Source organism: Pseudopipra pipra, chromosome 10 (assembly GCF_036250125.1).
Source record: "Pseudopipra pipra isolate bDixPip1 chromosome 10, bDixPip1.hap1, whole genome shotgun sequence".
Lineage (NCBI taxonomy): Eukaryota > Metazoa > Chordata > Aves > Passeriformes > Pipridae > Pseudopipra > Pseudopipra pipra.
The window spans coordinates 4,577,697-4,594,639 of NC_087558.1; the positions used below are offsets into that span (position 1 = coordinate 4,577,697).

The 16,943-nt window shown below is 46.3% G+C and overlaps 2 protein-coding genes across 3 annotated transcripts; both read right to left on the reverse strand.

Moving 5' to 3' along the window:
- Nucleotides 1-1,168: 1,168 nt before the first annotated feature.
- RPL22L1 (ribosomal protein L22 like 1) lies at nucleotides 1,169-3,620 on the reverse strand. The gene is made up of 4 exons (XM_064665848.1): nucleotides 3,522-3,620; nucleotides 2,838-2,930; nucleotides 2,320-2,441; nucleotides 1,169-1,421 (listed from the first exon to the last, which is right to left on the reverse strand). The coding sequence occupies exons 1-4, from the start codon at nucleotides 3,528-3,530 to the stop codon at nucleotides 1,277-1,279; spliced, it is 369 nt and encodes a 122-aa protein (XP_064521918.1). The 5' UTR covers nucleotides 3,531-3,620; the 3' UTR covers nucleotides 1,169-1,276.
- Nucleotides 3,621-3,846: 226 nt separating this feature from the next.
- Nucleotides 3,847-11,733, reverse strand: EIF5A2 (eukaryotic translation initiation factor 5A2). Of its 2 annotated transcripts, XM_064665847.1 has the most exons (6): nucleotides 11,611-11,733; nucleotides 11,152-11,342; nucleotides 9,658-9,762; nucleotides 7,996-8,127; nucleotides 7,640-7,730; nucleotides 3,847-4,553 (listed from the first exon to the last, which is right to left on the reverse strand). In XM_064665847.1, the coding sequence occupies exons 2-5, from the start codon at nucleotides 11,314-11,316 to the stop codon at nucleotides 7,671-7,673; spliced, it is 462 nt and encodes a 153-aa protein (XP_064521917.1). In that variant the 5' UTR covers nucleotides 11,317-11,342; nucleotides 11,611-11,733; the 3' UTR covers nucleotides 3,847-4,553; nucleotides 7,640-7,670. The 2 variants fall into 2 exon arrangements, with proteins under 2 accessions (XP_064521917.1, XP_064521915.1); XM_064665845.1 differs by having other exon boundaries at nucleotides 3,847-7,730.
- Between the last annotated feature and the right edge of the window lie 5,210 nt (nucleotides 11,734-16,943).

Sequence of the window (16,943 nt, forward strand, 5' to 3'; positions counted from 1 at the left end):
CAGCTGCTCAAGCACATTGAAAAATGTTCATCTCCCCTTCTGTACTTCTCATTTAGATTTAGGTAGCCAAAGTGTGTGCCATTTGACCCTTAATGCATTGCTTTGTGCTTTGACAAGTCTCTAACTAGACTGTCTCGGAGGTTTGCCAGCAGAAACAATGCTGATATAATTTATTTTAAAAAATCATCAAGAAATCAAACCATTTAGTAGGCACACTTCAGCCTGAACTAGCAGATTTGTTCAAGCACAAAAATCAATATCAGAGCCTACATGCATCCCTCTTTTATGATGTTTACTTATTCCAGACTTCACCAATGCTCTGGGACCTGAGATTAATAATAAATCACATGCAGAGGACACTATCAGCCCAACAGCACATGGCACTGAAATGCATCCACATGCAACAGTTACTGCAGCTGCAGGCTCACAAATACTTTTTCATAGTGAAAATTCATCAAATTTCTCTTGGTATTACACAAACAGAAGAACTGTTTTACAGGAGTGGTTTGTGTTTCAATGAAAAACCCTCCACTTGTACTAAAGAAATGCTTGTATTAAGAAAATAATCCCAGAAGTCAAATATAAGAGCTGTAAAACACATCATGACAGTAAAAACATCTGTATGGATTTTATGGCATTCAGTCACTGTCAATATTAAAGGACATCTCATTGCTTCTTTTAAGTTGTTTTAGCTGGATGCTGGCAATGAGATTTGTCTCCCCCTTATCAATCAATCTAATATAAATCTGGCTAACAAACCTCTGTCATACCAGAGTTTGACTTGTGGTTATACACAGGAATACTACAACCAACTAATGAATTAGGTAAATCACACAGAAAAAAAAATGTACAATTTGTAAGCCTGTTTTTTAACTAAAATAATTAAAAGTAAGCTTTTATTAAATATTATGCCAATAGCTCCACATAAATTAGCAGGAGCTGGTACTTTCAGTCACAAAAAGCTCCAGGATTATTTGTACCAATATGATTAAAAACTGATCTAACTGTCCCACAGGTGTGCTGGGCAAAGGGCTCAGTATTCTCCTACTGTGACTCTCACTGGTGCCAAGTGACCAGCTGATTTCTGGCAATGGAAGGAAAATTGCAAATCAAACCATTCCCCGTAGCTGCTTTTTAATTAAAGAAAAATACTAGAAAACTAACCATGCTCTGTCAAACAGGGTACAAGATCTTTATTCACCAATAAGTTAAGTGTTCTTATAAATAGATGTTCTAGTCTTTTGTACTCTGTGTTGAGCATAAGGCCAGGATTCCATTATTCCTCGGACTCTGAGCCTTCCTCATCCTGGCTGATCTGGAAGTAGCGCAGCTCATACGTCTCCTTGTCCGACGCCACAACGCGGAGCCAGTCCCGCAGGTTGTTCTTCTTGAGGTACTTCTTTGTGAGGTATTTGAGGTACCTTGAAAACAGGAATTTCATGTCAGAACTTTCTCTCTGAACAACCCTTGCTGCTGTCTGCACTCCACCCAAGACACACTGATCACACCCAGAAACAGAAGATTATTTTGTGTAACAGGTAATAAAAGCAAGTTTTCATTATAGATATGCAAGAATTTATTATTTGTTGTTTTTTGACTAAACAGCAAAATGCCAGTAACTGAAAAGCATTGGTAAGTGGTTTTAAGCCTTGGTCTTGAGAACTGATTCTAAACCTTGGTTCAATGTAACAGATTCTGGTGCATCTGTATCAGCAAACAAAGGGGGGATGGAGGGAAGGATCTGTACCTCTGATAAGTGCACTCATCTGTTGTGTCCTAAAAAAAATAGCACTTTAAGGCTTCATTTAACTTATGGGGGTCTTTGCAACAACACATATCTCACACACACACTTTAATACAACCAGTTAAATAATCAAACAGCCACCCTGTTAAAGGTCCATCTTCCCTTGATACACTTCCAGAGACCTATTCAGAGTATTTGTATTAATATGCTTAGAGTGAGCTTAATTTGCAATCAAGCCTTTAGTTTTAAAAAGCAGTCTTTAAAATATCTAATAGGATAAATCTGTTTTAATTACATATTTCAATAATATTTACAAGTGCTATGAAGGTTAGAGCTGACACCTCTCTAAGTATCAGAAGTGCACTAATTGAAATCCCTTTTGCAAGCAGGAAATGAATATTAATGGCTATTTTAGGGACACGATTTAGTGGTGGACTTGGCAGTGTTAGCTTTATGATTTGACTCGATGATCCTGAGAATCTTCTCCAACATTAATGACTCTATGATTTTATGTTCAACATAAAACAGTTCAAAACTCTCTATCACAAGCACAACAGAAGGAAACCCATGCCAACCTTTTGGAAAATTGCTTCTCGGATGTCACCGTGATCTTGTTCTTCAGACGTTCAATGTGAACAGTGTTGCCCAAGTTCCCAGTTTTACCATTGACCTTAACCTTCTCCTTTAGGAACTGTTCCTGTTTCAACACCAAAGAAAGAGAACACTAGGGAATGGCACCCTAGGTATGAACTAGGGAAGGGACCCTAGTCATGCAGCAACATTAAAAACCACCGTTTACTCATGTCCTCACAGAAGTATTTACAATGCAGAAAGATTTTAGAGCATGTGATTATAAAATATCACTCCCTTGTTAAAACAGAACTTTAAACACTTCTATATTCATGGACAGGTATGAACTATGCTGTCTATAAAAGACAACTAAAGCCAAATAACTTCGTAAAAGCGCTGATAATTTAAAGGACAGCTGCTGATCTTACTAATCAAGAATGTAGCTTTTCAGGTGTAACTCAGCTACTGTAATAAGGCTTTAATTATACTAGTTGTCACAAGTACAAGCAAAACCAAGACTTACAAAATTCCCTGAATCAAAAATTCCATCTTCGACAGGATGGGTCAGGTCAAGGCAGAACTTCCAGGTGGACTTTTTAGACTTTCTGTCTTTTTGCTAAGACAAACAGACAGACATATACAAAAAAAAAAAAAAAAAACAAACAACCAACATTAAGAAACCGTGCCAGAAAGCTTTTATCCGAGCAAAGGGGTGGTGGGGGCACACGGCACAGAAGGGACATGGCAGGGGAAGAATGAGGACACACGATGGAGGAGGGGGTACTCACGGCAGAGTAGGACACACGATGGGGGACACACTGTGGGGAAAGGGGGCACACGGCAGTGGGGGGACACAGGGCGGGAGAGGGGGACACTCAGGGCGGGGGGGACACACTGCAGGGGAGGGATGGGTGGACACACTGTCGGAGGACACACTGGGAGGAGTGGAGGACACACGAAGAGGGAAAGGGAGGGGACACACACGGCACAGGGGGTCACACATGGCTTAGGGAGGGGAACACGGAGCAGGGGGGACGGGGCAGCGGGAGCGCCACCTCCCGGCGAGCGACGCTCACTGCAGCCGCCTACCCCCGGCCGCCCCCCACTCAAAGCCTCCTCGGGGAGACCCACGCTTGTCACCGGGCCAGCCGCGGACCCCCCGCCCGCCCCACAGCTCCCCCGCGGCCCCCTCGCCGCCTCCTCTCACCGGCGCCATGGCGCTCCCGCCCCGCCGCTCCCGCTGAAAGGAAGTGGCCGTGGCCGAACGGCGCTTTTATACCGCCGGCGGTGACGTCACCGCGCCGGCGCGCGCGGCACGCCGGGAGGCGGGGGCGCTCCCGGGGACATGGCGGCGCCGGGGACGGGATCCCACATGGAATTCCCGGCGCTATTCCCGCGGGGCGGGCACGCGCGCGCGCGCTCCTCTCGCAGCCGCGCGTCTCCCCCTCCACCCCCCACCCCAGGGAACGGGCTACCGGAGCCCCCCGCGCGCCCCCACCGCGGTCCCGTTCAGTGTAACCAGCACCAGCCTCCCCACAGCACTGACACCTTTATTATTATTATTTCTGGAGCAAAACACACACGTACAAATCTCTTTTCCCCTGATCGTTTCCATGGTGTTGAGAACACAAGCTTCCAAAAGAGAGCCGCGGGAGCCACTCAGGCCGGGAGCAGGGTTTGGATTGTCCCATGATCCGTAACTCCAGCTGTGGCCGTGGCCGTCGCTCCCCTTTTCCCTCGGAGAAGACAGGTTTGCTTACAACAGACAGCACAGGACAACAAGGGTTTCTGCGATACAGCAAAGCACAGCAAACAGTTCCTTGGAGTTCACAAACCAAGTCACTCTCAGGTGCCAAATCCTGTAGGGCCGGGCTGCAGGTGCTGGAGAGGCTCCCGACCCCCTCATTCCATGCTGATCGCTCCACCACGCCTCCAGGATCCACACCTTCACAACATTCCCAGTGGATACTCAAAATATCCTTAGCAAGGTTCTTTTAATAGCCTGAATTTAGTTCTACTGTAACAAACTACATTCTAATTACTCAACCAAATAAAATAAAAAAAAAAAGGAAAAAAAGTGGGATTTATTGAATTTTGAGTTCTGTGAGACTGACCTGCAGCAACCATAAGAGTTTGAACTGTCAACAAACTTGACTTCTTTACAGATTATGTAAAATTATCTGCATTGTGAAACTACAGACCGTGCACCGTTTCTGGGTACACTGTGGATTACAAAAACCTGCAAGAGAAACAATGAACTTCAGCTAACTTCTTAAAAAAAACAGCCCTGAGAACATGGCTCAACCAGCAAGAGCCCAGTTGAAAAACCACCATTGTAAGCAAAAATTAGAAGGATCTATTGAAATCTCAAAGTATTATTTGCCAACATTTGAGGCAGGAAACACTGCAGTCTTTCCAATTGTGTAAAGTAGTAAGAGAAACTCAATGAACAGGAGCCATAAAAAAATGCATTATTTAGAGTGGAAACACCTCTCATCACCTCCCTGTGTTCACAGCCTTTAAGCAATTGCCACCAGCTATCAGAAGTTTATAGTTTATGATTTTGACACAATTTAAGTGTTAAGACAGTAATACAGAACAAATACACTGGTAAGATTTGTTTTTAAGCAAAGCTATGAAAGAACTTCCCTAAGCACTTGGTTATGGATCTTAAAAATACACACCTCTATGGATTACTGATCACAAACAAAGTTTGTTGCAACGATTCTGACAGGAAACTGAAACATCTCGGTTTGGAAAAAAAAAATGCCTCAAATACATGTTCTAGTTTAGAAGCAACTTTTAACCTTACTGAAACTTGGAGATTATGCTTAAGACATGCTTATGTATTATCATATGGGAAGCTTCATGCATGATGCTTTGCACTTCCATGGTGTCTGAAGTGCTTCACAAAAGACAACTAAGTATATAAGAACAAACCTATAATGAAGTACTTAACCATTTAAATCTTGCAGAACTGAAGGTTGCAATAGAAGGATGTCTGAAAGGCCCAAGGAGGGCTCTTCTAGCAAGCTGGAGGTCATAAAACCTCTATCTTTAGATTGCTGTATTACTTGAAAACTCCAGTCAGGCCTGAACCCCGCTTGTAGGAACAGGACTAAAACCAGCCCTGGTCCCAGAGAGCTTAGTCTGAGTAACTGCTCAGATTGTGAGCTAGTGGCATCAAATACCTGTCTTCCAACAAGGTTTGTGAGGATAGGCAGGCATCTGAAAGTAGACTAAAACACTACCAAGAACAAGGACAAATTCAAGTCTCACAGTTTTCAAGCATATTAGAAGTATTTGTAATATGGTGATAGCATTAGAACTTGCATTAGTTTGATATAGCAACCTATGACCTCCCATGTGACACCACACAGCTCAAATTGCTGTCAGCACTATCATCAGTGCTTTTAGTCACCTCCAAAGCCAACAAAGCCTGTCTTCCAGGTACCAGCCCAATGGAGAGGCAGGAATGAGCATAGTGCAGAGTAGCCTCGCCTATTCCACACACGCTTCAGAACTATTCTGAAGGCATTACAATCTACAGCTTCTTCTAAGAGCAGCTTTGCCATTTCAGTCAAGGTGCTATTTACAGAGTTCACCTGCAACATGTATTGTGCTAGGCAAGAGCATGAGGCAGGTCCTGCTTCTGCCAGGTGTCCCAGGTAACTGTGCTTTATTACCAGAGTGTATTTATTGCTGTCTTTACCATCACTGGTACTGCTCTCCCTGGCGCGAGGAGTCTGTGGGAAATGCATGTTTTTGCCACCTGCATTTGCTAAGCCCTGCCATGGTGTGTCCAAGGGCAGTTCAGGACAGTTGCCACGAGCCCTTCGGGGACTAGAGAGTACAAACTATGAAGCTGAACACATTTGAAGCAGCTGAGAGCAGCGTGAAGCCTGACTCTCGCTGCCAGTGGTGCGAGTTGTGCGTGCTGTCTGGGGCAGCAAGCCACGAGCTTACGTCTCATCCTCCACCAGCCACTGAAGATTAAGGCAAGTTCATGGAACGATTTATCAACTGTGAAGAGAGGTCTGATCCATGGACTAAGGAAGTTTCCCACTCGCGAAGAGTCACTAAGTCTTAGAATTCAAGCTGAACGCCTTAAACAGGAGCAGGCTAATTATCCTTCCATAACTATTGCTGTGAAGCCTTGTTAAGCTACTATATAGTTAGAGGCATGCAGGCGTGTTGCTATGACTCAGAACTCTCTAGGACAGGAGCCAGCTTTCCTAACTAGGTAGCAAGTGTTTTACTTTTATAGTTAAGCCATGGTTGTTCGGTATCGTCTGTCAAGTTTATATTTTGAAAATACAATAGTTTTTTATTTTTTTCTTAAAAAGAATCACATGCATTTAGTTTAGGCTCAATGCTACAGTTTGTCCCACTTTTTGAAAAACATGTGGTCCCTGTGCTACAAAAATATGGTCTGAACCTGAAGGTTAAAACCTAAAGCTGGAAGCACTGCAACAGATTCCCATGGAGTTTGTCACCCTTTTATAGTTTTAAGATAAATATAATAAAGGAAAGCAATTGAACTGCATTTTTCTATTTTATTTTTCAAGTCTGACAAAGGCCTCGAGTGAAAGTCTATAGCTTTAACATCCATTCTCACCTTTGTGTCCCCTTGACCTATCTATGTCTTATCTACCCAATATTCCAATTGCCTGCCTAAACTACAGGTAGGCTTTTTTTTTTAAAACCATTTTATCATTACAATAAGCCAACAAGTTGGCAAAGAAGAAAACAGAGGTAATACAGTTAAGTTGCACATGGCCACTGGGGCTTGGTCAAGCCAGCTGGCATTTCTGATCACTTGAGTTTCTTGGTCTAAAAGTTGTGATTGGCACCTACAGTTCTGCAAGAGTCCCAATCCACAAAGTACTTAAGCTTTAAAAAAAAGAAAAAAAAAGGCTACTTTTATTGTCAGTTCTACCTAAAGATGTCAAGAAAAATACTATTTGTGCTCTAGGTCACTTTATAATCCTAGATACCTACCAGCTTATCTAAAAGCCCCTGAATACTGTATTTTGTCTGTTCATACAGACAAACACTGTTTTGCTCAAGCAAATAAAAATATATCCACTAGTAACACCTGATTGGTTTCTTAGATCCATAGCTGAAACCCACAGGAATGTTAAAATAGTTACAATTAAGGAATTAAAATCTCAGTGATTTTGAAAACTGCCAGTTAGCCTGCAACACTAATCCAGAATCCAGCACTGCTTTTTAACAATTCAAAAAGGAAATGAGGTTGCTTGTGAAGGCCAGAGCTTTGGTGACAATAAGAACCAAATTTATAGATCTGTGGTTTGTCCAGACCTGAGCAGTTGCCCGAGCCTGGCGATCTTCTTTACTTGCAAGGCTTTATGGCTACAGCACATTCTTCATTCATTGCACTTATGACAGAAATCTGGAAGAGAAGACACAGAGGTGAGCTCCAGACCATGCCACAGGAAGTGCTCTTAGAAGCTACAGACTATCACATTTTAGTATCTATCCCATCTCTTTTGAGTACTCCACTACGAAAGTCCTTCTGCATCTCAAAGGGTGAATTCCCACCCCTCTAACCCGCTCTTCACAAAGAGATACAAGTGGTCAATACCAGAATAAGACTTCCTCATTGCATCATCAAGTGGAATTAGCCATAACTGTTCTTGTCTGCCCTCCATACTCACCTGCACATCTTCATTGGCATTGAATTTTCCTTCTATTTCTTTGCCGAGATCCCCTTCTGGCAACTTGAGATCCTCACGAACTTCACCACTTTCCGTCAGCAGGGAGAGATACCCATCCTGAATGCCTATCAGCTATGAAGAGAAGGCCATTTTTAGGAAGTTTAACATCAGCAGTCACTAACAGGTAGTAGCTGAAGGTAAACAGAAAGCAGTGAACTCTACCTGTTACAACAGTTCTTTAGTATTGTGTTTGTAACAGTTAAGAACCTTCTGTAAGTCAGTTTTTAATAAGTTTAGTGGGCTGACTTAGGGCAACTGTAGCAAAGGCCAGTCTGCTGTCAAGAACCAACAGAAATCTGCTGGTTACTTCCTACTATGTTGGGCACTGCAAAACCCATCCTTGTGATTTAGGAAATGTACTGCTTCCAGGTCACTGGTTCAGCTTTATCTGTGAATTAGAAACAATAACTGGAACAGTGTTCACTGAACAATACTGCTTGTGTGAAGTGTACAAAGTACACATCAGGATAACTGTACACCTCCACACCTGCATTTCTACAGTGAGATGCTGTCATTTACATTAAACATCCACCAAGTCATGGACCACTTCTATAATGCTGTTTTCAGCCTAACCAAAAGCCTGAGCTAAGGGGAATGGCTATTCTGACAGAGCAGGCTGGGGAATTGGGAACATGTAACAGTAAATCCAAAGGCTACCCTAACAAGTCTGAGAAATAGCAGGAATTTCAGTAGCAATATCAACCCAAGAAATGGAGAAAGACCACCAAGGTAACATTAAGAATTTCTTGGAAGGTCTGAGCCCTAAGACAGGCTGGTCACACTATGTTCCAACAGCATCAGCTGTTTTGAAGAGTTGCTAAAACACTGGATTTGGGCTTTGTCAATCATCTGCAGCTTTCCAGATGATGTGGATGTATTAACTCCCGACCAGAACTATTCCCAATACAATGGGAATATACTGAACACACTACAACTCAACCTGAACTGTGCTGCTTTTAAGAGCTCACTATCCATACCACAGAAGGCATTACAGAAGCCTGCTGAGCTCCCTTCATACAGGTATTTCAGTGCAGACTTCAGGAGCACCAAAATTATTTGATATCAGCTAAAGCCAGCTCCACATGAGGAGGAGAAAACACTGTAGCAAGTTAGAGTTGGCATCAGATACAGTTTAAGACTGTTTGGGGATTCATCTACCCTATGTAAGAGCGAAATTATAAATGACAATATATGCTTTGATTCATATTTACCTAAAGTGAGAGCCTGGCTATCCTTTAACTAATAATAACTGGCAGCAGGGATAACCTCTCTCCATATTTTAAAGGATGCCAGTATCACAAAGAACACAGAAGTGACCTTATAACAATAGTTAAAAAACACGGTTATGAATTATGTCTATTACCCGTCACATTTAAAGATTACTACTGTAACATGAGGCTGTTAATACACTAAGGAGCTCCCTCTTTATCAGTGAGTTTTGACAGTCTTAACAATTCAGTAAATGCTATGAGTTTAGGTATGAGATGTCTAGAAAAGCAAGTTCTATTAATTCTGACAACGATATTGAGAGGCAAATTTGGGGATAAAGAGAATTTACATGTGGTATTAAGAGTATAAAGCCCCTTATAACTGTTAACTCACCTGGTAATCATTCCTCTTGATATTTGGAACATCCATGTTATGAGTCGATGGGCAAATATCTTCATATTTTTTACCAGTGAAGATATCAATACCAACCAAGTGGACCTGTAAGAGTAGAAAAATAACTTCAGTTACTGTTGGTCCTACAGAAGCAACATGCCACTGCCGTATGGCGCCTAAGATAGCTGGTTTCACACAGCTTTCTAAGAGATCATGTGCAATCCCAGATTCCACCTAGACCCTTTGCTTGTGGTATGAAACATCCCTTACACCGAGAGGAGGCCTCTTGATCCCTTCAAGAGAACACTACAGAAACCCTACATGAGAACAAGATAACTGTTGTCTTTCACTGCCTTCTGTAGATTTACAGCAGCAAGCTCAGGGCGTGCAGAGGTTAACAAAATGTGTATTTCAAGTTCTAGCTGTTCTGAGAAACACAACAGTATCGATGACAATGCAGAGGTTAAGGGGAAAAGTGGTGGTCATGCAAAGAGATCACAGCAGTCCCCATCTCCCTTTTGCCTGCTGCACTGTCCACTGCAGCTGGAGCTTACATGGCCAGTTTAACTGGCTCTTCTTGAGTCCTCTACACGTTTCTGTATTTAAGAAAATTGTAGCTATTAAAAAAAGGGAAGGAGAAAGGAAAAAATTGGCAAGAGCTTGGTATACTCTAGCTTTGACAAATCCCAAATACTCTACCCACCTACACATATCACACAAGGTTGTGGAAACTTAAAAATCTCATTAGTCTGTGCTTGTAACAGATCTGTCTCTAAACTCTCACATATCCAGCTTGAAGAGTGGCTGAATGAATGAGGGGGATTCCAGCCTTGCTCCAAGCTCTGGACAGCTGCACGAGCCAACTGCTCAGGCAGCAGCCCCAGAGAGCGGCTGAGAACGGCCCTGCTGAGATAGAGGAGGGGGAAGGCACTCCTCTCCCAGTGCTGGGAAAAGGAAAGAGCTGCGAGGCAAAGGCAGCAAAAACAGGGCCAGAGCAGGCCCAGGGAGTACTGAGTGTCCGCGGAGCCCTCCGGATTATGTAACACGGCACGGGCCCTTCTGGTCTGGCACTACAACAGTGAGAGTGCCGGCACGGGCAGACACAAAAGTGCTGTGGTGGGTAGCGACAGCACAGTCCAACCACGCCCTAGTGATTTCATCAGCCCCCCTTCCAGAACTTACTCTACCCCCATTACAGAAACTGGTTTTGTCACTATCAGCGTTAAACCTTTTTCTGTTGTTGGTTTGTTTGGGTTTTTTTCAAAAAGCGTTAACGCGTTAAAGTTGGGAGAAAAAAACCTAACCCCACCCCCCCGCCCCCGTCCTCAATCGTTCCTGCTTTACATGACTGGAAACCCTTGAGCCAGCTCTGGAGCGACGAGACACGCGAGACGCCGCTGCGAGAAAGGCAAAGGCAAGACAGAGAGCCAAATGAAACGCTACACCCATCCCTGCCAGCCGGCCGGGAACACAAACTGCGGGCCCAGCGCTCACCTTGGCGTGGCCGTGCTTGCCCGTCTTGGAGGTGGACATCTCCACGATCTTGCAGGGGCGCCCCTTGAGCACCACGAAGCCGTTCTTGCGCAGCGCTGAGCACTGCATGGGGTAGGTGGAGGAGGCGCCGGCATCGCCCGTGGTGAAGTCGAGCTCGTCGGCCATGGCGGTGCTGGGGGGGGCAGGGGGGGCTGCGGGGAAACCAGAGAGAAGGAGGTCGGTTGAGAAGGCCAGGACGGGGAGAGGGGAACGGGTACGGGGCAACAAGGAGGGGCGGGGGGAATACGGGCACGGCCCCAACCACCCACCCCGGGGAGCGCGGGCTGGGCCCCCCCCCGCTCCGCACACGTGCGCGGCGGGCGGGACCCGCCACGTGCCGCGGTCCCCCGGCCTCCTGCCCCAGGGCGCGCCTCACCCTCCCCCCCCCCCCCCTCCTTGCCGTCCCCGCTGCCCCTTTACCTCGGCGGAGGGTCGGGGTGCCGGGGGCGGCGGGTGGCGGGGGCGCGGGGCGGGAGCGGCGGGCGCGGCGCACACGCGCCCCACACACTGCGGCGGCGGCGGCGGGAAGGGGCGGCGCGGGGCGCGCGCGCACCGCCCGGCCCCGCCCCCGCGCTTCCGCCCCCGCCCATTGGCCCACAGGTCGCCCCCCCGAGGTGGGAGTGGCCGCCCCGCCCCGCCCCCCGTCACGTGCCGGAGGCGCTTTCCCGAGCCCCGCCCGCCCCACTACGGAGCGCGCGCGGGCTCAGGGCGCCGCCGCGCCTCGGCCGCCAGGGGGCGTCGTGCGCCGCCTCCTCCCCTTACCCACACCCCTCACGCCCCGCCGCCATCTTGGGCGGCTGAGGCGGCCCCCGCCCATGAGGGGCTGACCGCGCAGTCCACGGAGTGTTTTTTACACGAATTACACGGGAAATGTGTGTCCCCAAGACCTCGTGAGGCCTGATTAATTGCCCACACAGCGCTCTGTTGTCCGCCTCGTGTGTCCCCTCTCAGAGTAATCAGAAATCTTGGGCGGCTGAGGCGGCTGCGGCCCTCGAGGGGCTGGGCGTGTGTACCGCTGGGTGTTACACGCATTACAGGGGAAATGTGTGTCCCCAAAGCCTCGTGAGGCCTGATTAACTGCCTACACGACGCTCAGTTGTTGGCCTGTTATGTCCCCTCTCAGAGTAATCAGGAATTAGCATTTTGAAAGCCAAAGGGGCCTGAGACAGGCAAGATCCATAGCAAGGGCTTGTGCTTGTTAATAGACATGATATTCCATTAATAGTGGAATTGTTAGTACTGCACTACTGTGTCCAGCTGTGGGGTCCCCAACATAGGAAAGACATGGATCTGTTGGAGCAGATCCCAAGGAGTGCCATGAAGGTGATATTCTTCTGCTAAGAAAGGCTGAGAGTTGCTGTTGCTCAGCCTGGAGAAGAGAAGGCTCCAGGGAGACCTTGTTGCAGTATTCTAGTATATAAAGAAGGGTTATAAGAAAGAGAAAGAGAGAGAGAGACTTTTTACCAGGGCCTGTAGTGACAGGACAAGGGGCAATGGTTTTAAACTGAAAGAGGGTAGGTTTAGAAAAACTGTCCCCAGAAAAACTTTGAACGCCCCATCATCGGAAGTGTTCAAAGCCAGTGTGGATGGGGTTTAGAGCAATCTGATCTAGTGAAAGATGTCTGTGCCCATGGCAGGAGTTTAGAATAGCTGATCTTGAAAAGTGCTTTCAATCCAAACTATTGTAGTGCTTTTTGCCCCCTCCTCAGCAATGATCCCACTGGCACAGCCCTTGGTCCCACACCCAGCCCTGCACTGCCTCAGGAGGGGTCTGTGGCCATGGGATCCTGAGAAAAACGAAGCCAAATGGCTGTTTTTACTAAAACTCTCCAAGTCAGATGCCACAATACTTTGAGCTATTTGACCAAACTCACCTGCAGACTGTCCTGTGGAGCAGCTGGCGTATGGGCCCCAGCCCTGCAGGGTGCCATGCAGGTCACCTACAAACACCACAAAACCAGGAAAATGCAGAAATTCCGTGGCAGCACTGTCAGCAGTGGCCTCTGCTATCACCACCACAGGCTGCTGTGTGCTGTCCTACGTTTTCTGTCCCAGAATCCTGAATTTGTCATCTGTGTTCCAATGGGGCAGGTAGACAAGTCACTTTTAATGTCACATTTTTAAATGGTTCACCATTTAATCTGTGTCAATCTGCACGATCTGTTTGCCTGTGGTCCCTCCCTTGGTTATACAGATCCCACTCCAAATTGTACAGTGTGTACCTAAGAAGAAACGTTTGGCTCTCATTTACATGGGGCCACTTTATGATGCCCCCACAGTGGCTCTCTCTGTTACCACAGCTCTCCGTGGATGCTGCCTCACCCAGCCCGCTCTGGAGATGATATCCTTTATCCTGCCCATTTTACTGCTGTCTCAGTTGATAGGGAGAGTCTGGGGCATCCTGTTAAGTGTTTTCACATGTACAGTGAGTGTTTGTTTACCTGCAAGTGTGTGACAAATTGCATGTGCTCTAGGGCATTTTTTCTTCTGATAAAATACATGGTGAGAGAACGACCAACTGCTCTGACCCAAACAGCAGCAGGCTGCTGCTCAGCACTACTGATAATATTTTTTCTCAAGTATCAGTTGATAAATTTGGTTGATTTTCCACAATTAACAGATTCATTTTGTAGTAGTTGAGAGATCTTCTGGGCTAAATCAAGTCCTTTTACTAAAGTACAGCTGTAGATGATACTTATTTTTCAGACACAAAACAAATATTCCAAGACGGCCATTATCTGAGATTCAATAAAACACATTGGAAATCCATCCATCATTCATTGCCTGCAGGCATCTTTCCTTTGTCTGGATCAACGTTTATTTTCTAATGTATGTTTCTTGATAATACTAATCTGATTATCTCCCTTTTCTACGCAACAACAGCAATTTGATTGAAAGCACATTTGAAAATAAAATACTGTGGCCTTTCACATTTAAAGGTATTTCCTTTCCAGTGTTGCCCGGCTGGATCACACACACCCCTTTTCTTTCCAGTAGGCTCAGGATGCTATGAAGCTTTGTTTCCCCTAACTGTGCCTTTATATATAAGAGGTGAAGAGGGATTAGAAAACTTTTAGAATGTTTTAAACTGAGTGAGTTGTGTCCGTTCTCAGTTACATTCTGGAGAAATGTCTGACACACGTCCTTAAATCCCAGCCTCGAGAATATGCATTTCAGCCAGAGCTGGGCTAATCCCACCTTCTTTCCAGAAACATCCCACCTTGTTTCCAGCTGGCCTGCTGGAAGGCAGGAGGTGGTGTTTACACCCACATGAGCCATGGGTTCAGGTCACACAGTTAGAAATAACAGGTCACGAGCAAAGCAGTGTAAACAGCCCTGTTCCAACCTGAGCCAGCGTCTGCTTCAGCTGCTGGGCTGACTTTGCTGGGATCTCACCGTGTCCTGACTGTTGAGTTGAGGGTTCACAGCGGCTTCTGGGTGCAGCATCGAGCAGGAGGACATGAGAGGCTGGGAGTCGGTGACTCCCCCCTCCACGGGACAGTGCTGTGCTCAGCAGGCCCTCTGAGCTCCTCCAGTGTCTCTGTGGGGCCGGAGCCGGGTCACGGGTCACGGAGCCTCTGCAGTGACCTTGCCACAGGCACCCACCCTGCTCCAGGCACTGCTTTATTCCTGCCGTTCACCGTCAGCTCCCTCCACCGTGCCTGTGTCCAAATTACCCAGGGAATTACCCTGGGACTGGGGATCAAAGACACTGAGGTAGTGGGAACTACTGTAACTTCCCCACCGGGAAGAAGGGAAGCACAAAGTAACTCCAGCTGTTCCCTCCTCCTGGGTCTGCAGCAGTGCTCCTGCAGTGATATCCCACTCACGACCTGGGGCCCTGGTGCTTTCCACAGTCACAGAGCCGCTTCCCGCTCCTGAACTGAATACAAGGAGGCAAAACCACAAGACACTACCCAAGTCTCAGGTCTACAGTTGTATCTACAGCCTGTAAAATTTAAGGACTGATGATCCACAGCCAGGATTTATTGCCCCTTTGCTGGAGAGGAGGTCCTTCCTTTTCAGCACAGCTACTTAGGCTGTGCCTCTGGGTAAAATTTGTCGGTATTGCTTGAGAATTTAGTGAAACACTTGAGCACACTCAGCTACCTTAAATTAAATCTCATGCTTACACAGTCTGCTGGTGTTCTGCCATGAAATTCCTCAGCTCCCATAGATTTCAGTGAAAGATAAGGACAGTGAACACCTCGGAAAATTCATCTTACCTCAAAGACTTGGTACCTGCGTACATAGTACTTGGGTTAACTTCATCGTTATCAGCTGTTTGACTCTGGAGGTGGAGGGTAGTGCTTTTCAGCGATGAAAAACAAGTTGAAGTGAGGCAGAAAAATCTGTGATAAATTAGTGTGGAGAGTGTTAATGGGGCCAAATGTCCTGAGTTTATTGAATTAGGGAAGTCAAACTAATTTTAAAATTAAGCCTAGAGAGTGGAGACCAGATAATGTTGGCACAACAGGAAAGTCTTAATGGCTGTCATCTCAGCACATTAGGAAAACACTGTCAAAGCTCTTGCTGACAAGATGCTTTCTCAGGGATTATTAATTATATTGCATTATTAGCCAGGCATGGTATGAGAACATATTTTGCACGTTAACTAAAATGCAACAACCATTTAGCTAATAAGTCTTTTCAATTTTCTTAATGATTAGCGACTTAGTAAAACTGTAACAGTGAGAGGTAAAAATAATGGTTCAACAAGCTGTATCTCAAGAACAAGTTTTAACTGGAACTTGCATGTAGCAAGGACAGATAAAGTGTACAGTTCTAATTACTGGCCTGATGGGACAAGACATAAGTAAACATATCGACTCAAATGACCCCTTCCTGCGTTGTCATATGGTAAAAGTGCTCTTGTGATAGTTCAGCCCACCTTGATCCTTCCACCACAGCCATAGGGAGGACAGAAGGTCAGCAGTGCCAAGATTTGCTCATCCTGTCCCAGGCTGGAAGGAGAAGACTCCCTTCCCTTCCACACAGCATCTGCTGCAAGGAAGCACAACCTGAAACTCTATTTTCCTTGAGCCTTTCTGAACCCTCAGGCAGATCTTCCCGGAAGTTCAGGGATTTAGGTATGGGTAATGTTAATGTTGCAGGGCTTTGTTAAACTAATTTATGTGCTGCAGTACAGTAATTGAATCAGGCTTTCTATTCTCATTCACCAGTGACATGAGAAAACAAGAACTGGCTGCTCAGTGTTGCTCAATAAATGGCCCTTCACTGCTGAGTTCCTGGCAGTCACTGGTGCCCTGCAGGCATTAGGACAAAGATTAGCAGAAGTTTAGCAAAATAGTTTTGGACCACTTGTATGATGACTGGGAACCCAGCCTGGCTGGGTCCTCCCTCAGAGCCCTCTCCCCAAATGCTCCTTCTGACAGTCGTGCCTAGAGAGGCCCCAGCACCAAGTTTTAAGCTGCATCAGCGCCATGAAGCAGAGGTGCTTCATGGCAGGGTGAAGTGGGAGTGGGGACAGCTGGGGCCAGACACCAGCACACCTCTAGTGAGGGTTGATCCCAACACAGAGCCAGCTCACACTGGCTCCAGGTTTGCCTCCAACCCCAGTCTCACCTCTGTACCATCCATTTAAGGGGGTTTGGCTGAGGTCTTGCACAGCATTTACCACCCATAGAGCAGATGTGTCCTGCCAGGACAATAGGTTCTGTCTGGCACTGGACGCATGTCTTGAGATGTACAGAGGGAAAAAAACAACAGCACAGGCCAACACACACCATAGA

Bases quoted from the DNA above. Each gene is read 5' to 3' on its own strand.
- EIF5A2 (XM_064665847.1), bottom strand. From the start codon at position 11,316: ATGGCCGACGAGCTCGACTTCACCACGGGCGATGCCGGCGCCTCCTCC. The intron at 9,763-11,151 runs GTGAGCGCTGGG...CTACTCTTACAG, and splicing joins GCAAGCACGGCCACGCCAAG to GTCCACTTGGTTGGTATTGA. The intron at 8,128-9,657 runs GTGAGTTAACAG...TTCTCTTCATAG, and splicing joins TCAAGAGGAATGATTACCAG to CTGATAGGCATTCAGGATGG.
- RPL22L1 (XM_064665848.1), bottom strand. The intron at 2,442-2,837 runs GTAAGTCTTGGT...GTGTTGAAACAG, and splicing joins TTTTTGATTCAGGGAATTTT to GAACAGTTCCTAAAGGAGAA. The intron at 1,422-2,319 runs GTTGGCATGGGT...CCTGTTTTCAAG, and splicing joins GAGAAGCAATTTTCCAAAAG to GTACCTCAAATACCTCACAA.